Here is an 11480-nt window from a genome sequence, read left to right as displayed (position 1 = left end):
GTTATAGAAATACTTAAAATATATCTCAGGTGTCTCTCAGTCCACTTTGCTGAAGGAGTCAAAGAAGGTCAGAATCTTGGTTTGGACAGGGAAGAAGCAGAAGCACAGATGGCATCAGCTGAACAAATTCAGTCAGTTGGAATATTAACATGTCTATACTGAAATTAAAAAATTTAAGAAATTTCTTTTGTAATGCTGGGTCAATGTTAAAAGCTTATGAAAGACAAGCAAATACAAGCCACTGCGTTGTACTCTAACTTTACATTAATATGTATAAAAAATCCACACAGCACACACACATGCCCCATGTAAAACATTGCTTTGAGTTTTAATGTTTATTTCCCCAAGATAGCCTAGCCTGCACTCTACTTGGATAAATTTTACAAGCTAGTTTTCTGCTGCTTCTAGTTTTAAACTTTAACCATGTTTCTGATGACAAGGAATGCTGCAAAAATACTCTAGTTCAACAAAGAGTTATGATCACAAAATAATTTTTATCCATTCTACAGTGTTTCAGAATTACCAGTTGATTTTTAAACACAAAGTAGATATAGATGCTAATGGTGGCTAATCTGGTATGTTTCTTATAGCAAACTGTTGTTCATGCAACACTTGTGCTCAAAGGGGAAGGCACAGGATTTCCTACAATGAGCCACCTTATAAAGAGTTCTTTTTGTACAAATTAATTTATGTCACATTTAATTTAGTGTGCATAACCTCAAAACTGAGGTATTATTCCAATTTATAAAAACCACTTGCATAACTTTTATGCAAGTTTTAAAAATACAAAGTTTTCTCCCTAAAGTGGCTCAAAATAGATTGTTCATGGCTGCCTACATCTAAGATAAAAAGATTCTAAAACAATTGAACAGATTAGGCATATTATTAAAGGTGTTCAAACCATTACTTGATTTGTACATCTACTCAAACCTCTTCATCGGTCTTTATTCAGCAGTACATATGCACCAAATTCCATTTTAGAAGTTTCCATATCATTTTCATAGAAAACAAAGTTTGAAAACAAGTAACATTTAAACACAGCACGGTATTCTACCACAACTGAAACTTTTTTCTTCTTCTTCTTTACAGGACTCAACAAAATCTAAAAATGAACTAGGCTGTAGATTTACCTCATGCAAAGATCTTTATGTTATCTCTGAAAATGAAAAGGATGGCTTTTAAAAGCACATTTTACTGTTTTATACTATTATGGCAACTTGTGTACTGCAACACAGTCTATTTTGAGGGAAATTTATGATTTTTTTTTCATGCAAAAATCTACACAAATTAGTTTTGATGATATGGAAAGCTTTTCATAGCATCAAACATTCATCTGGTGCAAATGCACAGGGAAACCTTCCTGAAAGTTTTCTGACTTGAGAAGCAACTAAAAAGCCATACTAGGTAAAGTAAATAAAAACTAAAAACAAAACAAAAAACTCCCACAAAAAAAAAAAAAACCTAAAAAAAAAAAAAAAAAAAAAGGAGGGGGTGGGAACAGGGAGGAAGGGAAATAGAAAACACAGGCTGCAGAGTACACCAATGTCTGCTGCTGAACTGATCTTTGTTTTCATGTCCAGTGTACAGTAACACTTATGATCTCACTCTGATGATTTTACTAGGTTTGTTATCAGCCCCCTGAAGGCAAATCAAGCTTGCATGCGTTCACATACAGCACCACAACCATACTCTCGTACACAGTCACTCCAGGACTAGGAGTCTGCTTCATGAATGAAGAGCCCTAGATTTGAAAAGATGAACCTGGCTCTCCATCACTGAGCCAGACATTCATTCAACACTGTCCACTCACACACTGCTTCATAGCAAGGCCTGGGCTCGTTTTCCTTTGACTTTTATGGGCATTCTATTCTCTTTTATGCTTACAAGGCTTGAAGATGACAGTACTGCACTTTCCCCTCAATTGATACAAAGTCAATGTTCCTTCTCAGGCACTGAAGATCTGTGACCTGTAGCCCTTTTTACTTTGAACAACCTAAATAAGCATCCATGTAGAGTTTTCATTACATTTTGCCACTCATTCTCACTCGCACCCACTCGCCATCTTGACCTCATTTGGGCATTTTCTGTGATTCCAAATGAAATCTTCACATTTTCTTTCCCGATTTAATGCAGCAGCAGATCCCATGAGCCAAGCTTGATGGATCAAACCTTTTTATATATATGTATATATATATATATATCCCAGTGCTGCATTGTACCTAACTTCCACAACATCTTTCTAAAACTGGAACCCTTCTGTTGGTACATTGGCAGATGAATTGAAACCAAATGTTCCACCTTGTATTGCCTCTGGAACAAGGCTAGGATCTTCATCAATCTATGGGGGAGGGGGAAAAAAGAAGGTGATGGTTAGTTTTAAATAATAAAACATAGAATTGTAGTTAACACTTCCATTTAAAAAGTATGAGAGATTATGGGTGGCCAACACAGTCCTACCATCCCTTGAGAACCCTGAAAACACTTCATAAAGGTTTTTTTTGTAAGGGATGCCAAAAGGGAAGAAACTGAAGAGAATATGCAAAATGGATATCTTCTGAAGAATGATGATTGGAGATGGTACTATGTCTCAAATTCAGAGAGTATACTCATTCTAATGCTACCACTTTTGGAGGCTAAATGTATTCTTCGGTTAATATTTTAACAGCAACTGGAGACAACTTTTGAGCTTAAAGTGTAACGTAATAGCCCAATGAAAATGGATAACTGATATTCTTTCTATATGCTTTATATCTAATGGTTGAAATACCACGAAATTATGTGCCTATGGTATAGTTCCTATAAAGAGGCACATCATCTTTATTATTTTTTTCACAATGTAACAGAGTAGGCAAGACTGACATGTTGAAGTATTAAAAATCATTAAGGCTTTGTGTATACCTAATTATCAATTAGGACTTCTAAAAATATCCAACTTTAATATATGATAAAAGCTACTTTTAAAAAAGTATGCTTTTTAATAAATATTATATTCTAACTAGGACTTAGCTTGATAATCTGTAGGTATAAATAGTCTAATTCTTTTTTAGTACTATCCTTGTCAAGCTAATCTACAAACCATATATGCTTAACAAAATATTTAATAATATTTCATTTTTTAAAAAAAAGTTGATAAAATCAATCAAGAAATCTACTGCTGGCTATATCTGATCACTATAATTTTAGATTTAACATTCCCAAAGAGATAATACTAAAAATAATTCTTTAATTTCAACTACTATATACTGACAATCTGAAAACATTCTTCTATAGTATACATTATATAGTAACTTACATTTCTTGATAATTTTTTTTCACTGTATCTATTTATCTTCATATTTGTTTTTGGTCACCAACTAAAATTAATGGTGGCAATATAGTCAAATACAGATTAACTAATTACTGTCATAATGGATTATAGGATATACTAGCTTTACTATTTTGTTCATAAACACATACAGGCTATTAGCAATATAAAATATGATAACTATAGAGACATCAAGGGAAAAAAAAGCCTAATTTATTCACTGTCAGAAAATTCTCATCTTTTTTTGCCATTTGAGGTAACACTACTTTTTAATACCCCAAAGGACTTTAAAATACTGAAATATTATGTATCTATTTCAATTCCATTCTCTAAAATGCATATATATATGCCCTAGCTTAAATTTCATCCAGACTTATGCTTATTAAGTAAAACTAAGAAAATGATAAGATTATTAAATACATCATCTGAAGAGAAGAACTGATCAATGATCTCATAGGCCAATTTGTAGATGTCTTCATTTTCATGATTTTGAAGCTGTTCAATTTTCTCCAGTCCTGTAAGACATTTTATGAAGTGAAATAATAATAATATTAAAACAACAACAACACAGTGGCAAAAAGGTTATAATAATCTTGGGAACACATAATTCAATTGGGGGTATCTATTCTAAAGGTGAATCTTAAACACAGTAAGGTTTTATTTACAAAGAATTCTGTATGCCATGTGGCACACTAGAGCCAAAACAAAAAACAACAACCCCAAACACTTGAGTGTTTAACTACATATAAATTAAGCAATGGGATATCTATCTATTCAGAAGAAAATGATATATCATACATCAGTGTTTGTAAGGAGTAATAGTATGTAAAATTACTCTGTTAAAAGCTGGGAAATCCCTGGTGGTGTAGTAGTTAGGACTCTGGGCTTTCACTGTCATGTGGCTTGGTTTCAATCCTGGTTGAAACCGAGGATCCCAGGAGCCATGTCTAAAGAAAAAAACCAAAAACACCCCCAAACAAACAGTAAAACCCAAACGTGCAGGAAAAGTAAAAAAAGTTAAAAGCAAGTTCTTTCTATTTTGTAGCATTTGCCAAATTTTTCTAGTGAGCATGTAAGAAAAAACTTTTAAGTACTTATGATTAACAAATATGAATGTTAAGACAGCTATTAAGTATAATGAAAAATGATCATGATCAACAACAGTATTTCAGGGGAAAGAGGATTTTCCCCTGTAAATACTAACAAATGTATTAAATCATAAGCAAAATATGTAAACAACCTATTGATATAAAAACTGAATACTGTTTTGCTTTGTAGTGGTTTAGTCACTAAGTCATGTCTGATTCTTGCAACCCCATGGACTGTGGCCCACCAGGCTCCTCTTTCCATAGGATTCTCCAGGCAAGAATCCTGGAGTGGGTTGCCATTCCCTTCTCCAGATCTTCCTGACCCAAGGATCGAACCCTTGGCTCCTGCAGGTGGTCTCCTGCATTGCAGGCGGATTCTTTACCAACTGAGCCACCAGGGAAGCCTAATAGGAGTAATAATTAATTTTAAAATCTCTGAATTAAAGTGAAATTGCCCTTTCATGAGTATTTGTCCTCTGTTTCTTAAGTGGAGGAAATTGCTTTAGGCATATTTCTCACTTTACACACTCTCCTTATGGGGCCTTTCCACGAAAAGGTTTAACTACTATTTACATATAGGTTGAGGACTTATACTCATCTATAGCTTCATTTTTCTGAGCTTCAGATACTTAAAACTTTCAACCTGCTTGATAATTCCACGAGGATATTTTATAGGTACCTAAAGTTCAAGCTGTACAAACACAATATTATCTGCCATTCTTCATTTACAGTTTATTCTACTGTATTCTTACTGGTGATAATCAACAAGTTTGAAATCTGAGAGAAAGACTAATTATTAAAGTTCCCCTTTCCCTCAATTCTATAACAAAATCTCAAAAACCTCAAAGCTTCTCCTATCCATTTCTTGAATCTTGTCATCTCCCCCTTGTCTCTGTTATCACTGCCTTCATTTATTGTGGTGTGATCGCTATACACTTTCCTAGGTGGTTTCCTGCCAGTCTCTACCAGGGTTCCATTCCCCTTATATCCAAGCTCCATTTAAATGTATCAATTCCCTTGGTAAAATCTTCCAGTGACTTGTCGTACCCTATAGCAGAGAATCCTTTGGGAAATTTGTAAGCTAGGCTTTACTTCCAGTGAAATAGGCAATGCTCAAGATCTATATTTTTATATTAATATACAAAATAAATTTTTAATTATTAAATATTGTAAAAGAAAAAAATACACAAGTAGGAAAAATTTTTTAACTATTCCTTTTAAATTTTAAATTTTTTAAGTTTTAAATTTTTCTGGAACTCACTTCCTAATTAGTTCCCTAACAGTATTTCCCATTTCCTGTTCCCAACTTGATAGTTATGAATTTTGTTGTTGTTGTTCTGTCATTTTGTGTCCTAAGTTATCACTTAAGTAACTTTAAAAACACTTACTTCCTATTAATTTTCAACTCTCCAAATTCTACTAAATAAGTTGAAGATACTGGTTCTCCTATTCTTAGCTACCTTTCCTTTCACTTCTCAACTTCTATCAGAAACAGCTTTACTTTTATGCTTACCTAGGTTGATAATATATTTTGTTCCACACCCACATCAGAAACTTCCATGTTATGTCTAGATGTTCATCTTAAGAGCTGAAAGCTAAGGCATGTTGTGTACTTTCTTGGTGGTTCTGGTATGCTGCCAGATTTGGGAACCACTGCCTTAGAAGTATCTGCTGTGCTACAAAACTTCTAAGACTGTAGGGGCCTGATCAATGGCTAACTCCACAGTCTCATCTTTTGGTGGTTTCTACCTCATACTTTGTGATTTAGCAACACTGAACTACTTATAATTTGCTGAATGCTATTTCACACCTCAGACTTTGCTCATGGTGTTATCTCTGCCTGGAATACCTTTCATCCCTTTTCACTTTCTTAATCCTTATTCATCTCTCAAATCTAGCTCAGGTCACTTCCTACTTCTTCCAGGACAGATTAGGTATTTCACTTTGTTGCACACTTCTATTAGGGTAATCATAATCAGCACATTAAATCAGTTCATGTTTATCTCCATGATGGGACTATATGCCTTGAGGGCAAGGACTGTGTCTTGTTTACTACTTTTCCCAGTATCTTAGCACAGTGCCTGTTCAATATATGGCAGCAATTCAGTTACCTAAGCATATGCAGCAAGCTGAGGAGGACTGTACATACAGAATATAGTATTTATTTGATTCTATTACTTGATTATCTAAGACAGAAAAATATAGAAGTGTTGCATTTGAAAATAAAAGTAGTTACAAAAAGAATATTAAAATGTGGAATAACAGCATATAATAAAACTTACCTCCACATTCTTCTATAAGATTGGCTATGGTTTCTGCCTCATCTTCAGCCATTTTTAATATATTACTTAGTCCATCGAGTACTACTTGCACAACTTGTGCATCTTTTACAGTCAGCAAGTTGCAAAAAGGTGGGATAACATTTTGTTGGATTAGGTAGGCCACCTGAAGAAGACAAACACCATGATATAATAAATGTTCAGTGAATTTCATTTGTGCACTCTGTTATCTCACTGGAAAAATTTTGATTTATAATCTTGAATTTGGAAATATGACCTCATTTCTCACGTTAAGTTCAGTTCAGTCATTCAGTCGTGTCCGACTCTTTGCGACCCCATGAATCGCAGCACACCAGGCCTCCCTGTCCATCACCAACTCCTGGAGTTCACTCAGACTCACGTCCATCGAGTCCGTGATGCCATCCAGCTATCTCATCCTCAGTCGTCCCCTTCTCCTACCCCCAATCCCTCCCAGGATCACAGTCTTTTCCAATGAGTCAACTCTTTGCATGAAATGGCCGAAGTATTGGAGTTTCAGCTTTAGCATCAGTCCTTCCAAAGAACACCCAGGACTGATCTTCTTTAGAATGGACTGGTTGGATCTTCTCGCAGTCCAAGGGACTCTCAAAAGTATTCTCCAACACCACAGTTCACAAGCATCAATTCTTCAGTGTTCAGGTTTCTTTACATTCCAACTGTCACATCCATACATGACCACTGGAAAAACCATAGCCTTGACTACACGGACCTTTGTTGGCAAAGTAATGTCTCTGCTTTTGAATTAGGCTATCTAGGTTGGTCATAACTTTCCTTCCAAGGAGTAAGGGTCTTTTAATTTCATGGCTGCAATCACCATCTGCAGTGATTTTGGAGCCCCCAAAAATAAAGTCTGACACTGTTTCCACTGTTTTCCTGTAGATTTCCCATGAAGTGATGGGACCAGATGCCATGATCTTCGTTTTCTGAATGTCGAGCTTTAAGCCAACTTTTTCACTCTCCTCTTTCACTTTCATCAAGAGGCTCTTTATTTCCTCTTTGCTTCCTGCCATAAGAGTGGTGTCATCTGCATATCTGAAGTTATTGATATTTCTCCCAGCAGTCTTCACTCCAGCTTGTGCTTCTTCCAGCCCAGCGTTTCTCATGATGTACTCTGCATAGAAGTTAAATAAATAAGCAGGGTGACAATATACAGCCTTGACGTACTCCTTTTCCTATTTGGAACCAGTCTCTTGTTCCATGTCCAGTTCTAACTGTTGCTTCCTGACCTGCATATAGGTTTCTCAAGAGGCAGGTCAGGTGGTCTGGTATTCCCATTTTTCAGAATTTTCCACAGTTTATTGTGATCCACACAGTCAAAGGCTTTGGCATAGTCAATAAAGCAGAAATAGATGTTTTTCTGGAACTCTCTTGCTTCTTCCATGATCCAGTGGATGTTGGCAATTTGATCTCTGGTTCCTGTGCCTTTTCTAAAACCAGCTTGAACATCTGGAAGTTCATGGTTCCTATACTATTGAAGCCTGGCTTGGAGAATTTTGAGCATTACACCACTAGCATGTGAAATGACTGCAATTGTGTGGTAGTTTGAGCATTCTTTGGCATTGCCTTTCTTTGGGACTGGGATGAAAACTGACCTTTTCCAGGCCTGTGGCCACTGCTGAGTTTTCCAAATTTGCTGGCATATTGAGTGCAGCACTTTCACAACATTATTTTAGGATTTGAAACAGCTCAACAGGAATTCCATCACCTCCACTAGCTTTGTTCGTAGTGATGCTTTCTAAGGCCCACTTGACTTCACATTCCAGGATGTCTGGCTCTAGGTGAGTGATTACACCATCGTAAACATCTTGGTTGTGAAGATCTTTTTTGTACAGTTCTTCTGTGTATTCCTGCCACCTCTTCTTAATATCTTCTGCTTCTGTGAGGTCCATATCATTTCTGTCCTTTATCGAGCCCATCTTGGCATGAAATGTTCCCTTGGTATCTCTAATTTTCTTGAAGAAATCTCTAATCTTTCCCATTCTGTTGTTTTCCTCTATTTCTTTGCATTGATCGCTGAGGAAGGCTTTCTTATCTCTCCTTGCTATTCTTTGGAACTCTGGATTCAGATGCTTGTATCTTTCCTTTTCTCCTTTGCTTTTCACAGCTATCTGTAAGGCAACCATTTCGCTTTTTCGCATTTCTTTTCCATGGGGATGGTCTTGATCCCTGTCTCCTGTACAATGTCATGAACCTCCATCCATAGTTCATCAGGCACTCTATCTATCAGATCTAGGCCCTTAAATCTGTTTCTCACTTCCACTGTATAATCATAAGGGATTTGATTTAGGTCATACCTGAATGGTCTAGTGGTTTTCCCTACTTTCTTCAATTTAAGTCTGAATTTGGCAATAAGGAGTTCATGATCTGAGCCACAGTCAGCTCCTGGTCTTGTTTTTGCTGACTGTATAGAGCTTCTCCATCTTTGGCTGCAAAGAATATTAATCAGTCTGATTTCGGTGTTGACCATCGGTGATGTCCATCTGTAGAGCCTTCTCTTGTGTTGTTTGGAAGAGGATGTTTGCTATGACCAGTGTGTTCTTTTTTGCAAAACTCTATTTATTAGCCTTTGTCTTGCTTCATTCCGTATTCCAAGGCCAAATTTGCCTGTTACTCCAGGTGTTTCTTGACTTCCTACTTTTGCATTCCAGTCCCCTATAATGAAAAGGACATCTTTTTTGGGTATTAGTTCTAAAAGGTCTTGTAGGTCTTCATAGAACCGTTCAGCTTCTTCAGCGTTACTGGTTGGGGCATAGACTTGGATTACTGTGATATTGAACGGTTTGCCTTGGAAACGAACAGAGATCATTCTGTCATTTTTGAGACTGCATTTTGGACTCTTTTGTTGACCATAATGTCTACTCCATTTCTTCTAAGGGATTCCTGCCCACAGTAGTAGATATAATAATGGTCATCTGAGTTAAATTCACTCATTCCAGTCCATTTTAGTTCGTTGATTCCTAGAATGTTGATGTTCACTCTTGCCATCTCCTGTTTGACCACTTCCAATTTGCCTTGACTCATGGACCTGACATTCCAGGTTCCTATGCAATATTGCTCTTTATAGCATCAGACCTTGCTTCTATCACCAGTCACATTCACAACTGGGTATTGTTTTTGCTTTGGCTCCATCTCTTCATTCTTTCTGGAGTTATTTCTCCACTGATCTCCAGTAGCATATTGGGCACCTACCGACCTGGGGAGTTTCCTCTTTTAGTGTCCTATCATTTTGCCTTTTCACACTGTTCATGGGGTTCTCAAGGCAAGAAGACTGAAGTGGTTTGTCATTCCCTTCTCCAGTGGAATTCCTTTCTCCATGTTGTTAGCCTTCATTAAACTAACCTTTTCTTTTTAATGCAGTATGTTTGTTCTTCACTAACTTAGAGAAAAGAAAAACTGAATTGAAAATGAGGGAATCACTCAACTTTATATGACACATTTCTTTGCCATAAGGAGTACTTCCTTCAGAGATCCTTTCTCCTTTAATATTAAATTATGAAGTCAGTTAAGAGGCCAGGTAATAATTTTTAAAAAAAAATTACAATTGTTCAGTGTGACAGCATCCTCTCTTTGCTTTCACATTAAGCACTGTCATATACCTGACGACCTCTCTCTCAATCTGTTGTTCTACGGTTCCATAAAATTTGCAAATTTTCTATCATCTTTATACTTTATTAGTTATTGCCATGTAATGTATTTATATACTGCTCTGTATTCATATTTAAGTAGATTCAGTCTATGGCTTATCTGTGACAATTATGTGCTCCAAATTTCCCCTTTTTACTTGTCTGTGAAACATATCTGGGACTGGGACTTTCCTGGCAGTCTAGAGGTTAAGACTCGTGCTGCCAATGCAGGAGGCACAGGCGTACATTCCCTGGTCCAGGAACTGGGATCCGACATGGTGTGCAGTGTGGCCAGAAGATAAAAAATAAATAAAACTCATTTTCTTTTGCCAGTTGGCACAATGTAAAGCTCTGTTACCTGCACAACTCAGAGAGTTAAGTGTTTCTTTAAATTTTATGCCCTAGGCACCTCACATTGTTCACCCTAGTTCCTAGCCCCAGCTTTTAAGCTGAATTTAGTTCCTTACTTGGTTTACTGTCGGATAATTTTTGTTCTTGTTCATTTGTTAGGAGAATGTGCGAGGCAGTTTCATTCTGCCCTATTAACCTAGAAAGTCTTGTTTTTTTCCTTAACATTAAAAAAAACAACCCTGACAATAAGTGCTTTATCTTACTCTGGATCAGAAAAATTCTTGTAGGCCTAGAAGCTGGAAAGTGAACACTTCACATTTACGAAATATAACTAAAGGAAGTCAAGGTGACACTTTTATATATCACAGGATGTCTATTATCTTGCTATTATCTTAAATTGTGATTTACTGAAATACAGACCTTAGAATTATTAGTACTGTTACTTATCAGTTTTGAGAAATATATAAGAGCTGAACTTACTTGATCTTTTCTTCCACTAATTGTTAAGTTACTTATGGCCCACGCAGCTTCTTTCTGAGTGCCAAAATCTCCCTATAAAAGCAAAGGATATAAACTGCAATATAAGATAAACTGGAAAAGAGGTTTCCTAAAATGATTTTTCAACTGCATACTCCCCCTGGTTTTCTTCTAGCTTTTATGTATTCATATAATAAAGATAAGGCTTTGAACCCAATTTAACAAACGGAGATTCTATTTCGTGAACTTTCCCAACAACAAACTGACTTGATATTGCTGTTCATAATATCAAATGAAGTCAATGATAAAATACAATAAA

At 36.2% G+C, this 11480-nt stretch overlaps 1 protein-coding gene across 1 annotated transcript in view; it reads right to left on the bottom strand.

The window, feature by feature from the left end:
• Positions 1 to 911: 911 nt before the first annotated feature.
• The window catches only part of KPNA4 (karyopherin subunit alpha 4), a 60351-nt gene continuing 49782 nt past the window's right edge, over positions 912 to 11480 (bottom strand). Inside the window, exons 14-17 of the mRNA XM_052637926.1 lie at positions 11165 to 11236; positions 6675 to 6837; positions 3725 to 3819; positions 912 to 2338 (exon numbers count right to left, since the gene is read on the bottom strand). Of these exons, the coding sequence (XP_052493886.1) occupies positions 2240 to 2338; positions 3725 to 3819; positions 6675 to 6837; positions 11165 to 11236 (429 nt within the window). The 3' untranslated portion in view covers positions 912 to 2239. The remainder of the gene's footprint in view (positions 2339 to 3724; positions 3820 to 6674; positions 6838 to 11164; positions 11237 to 11480) is intronic.

This window comes from Budorcas taxicolor, chromosome 1 (assembly GCF_023091745.1).
Source record: "Budorcas taxicolor isolate Tak-1 chromosome 1, Takin1.1, whole genome shotgun sequence".
NCBI classification, from domain to species: domain Eukaryota; kingdom Metazoa; phylum Chordata; class Mammalia; order Artiodactyla; family Bovidae; genus Budorcas; species Budorcas taxicolor.
The sequence above is the reverse complement of the archived record's forward strand: the minus strand, read 5'-3'. Positions and strand labels throughout refer to the sequence as shown.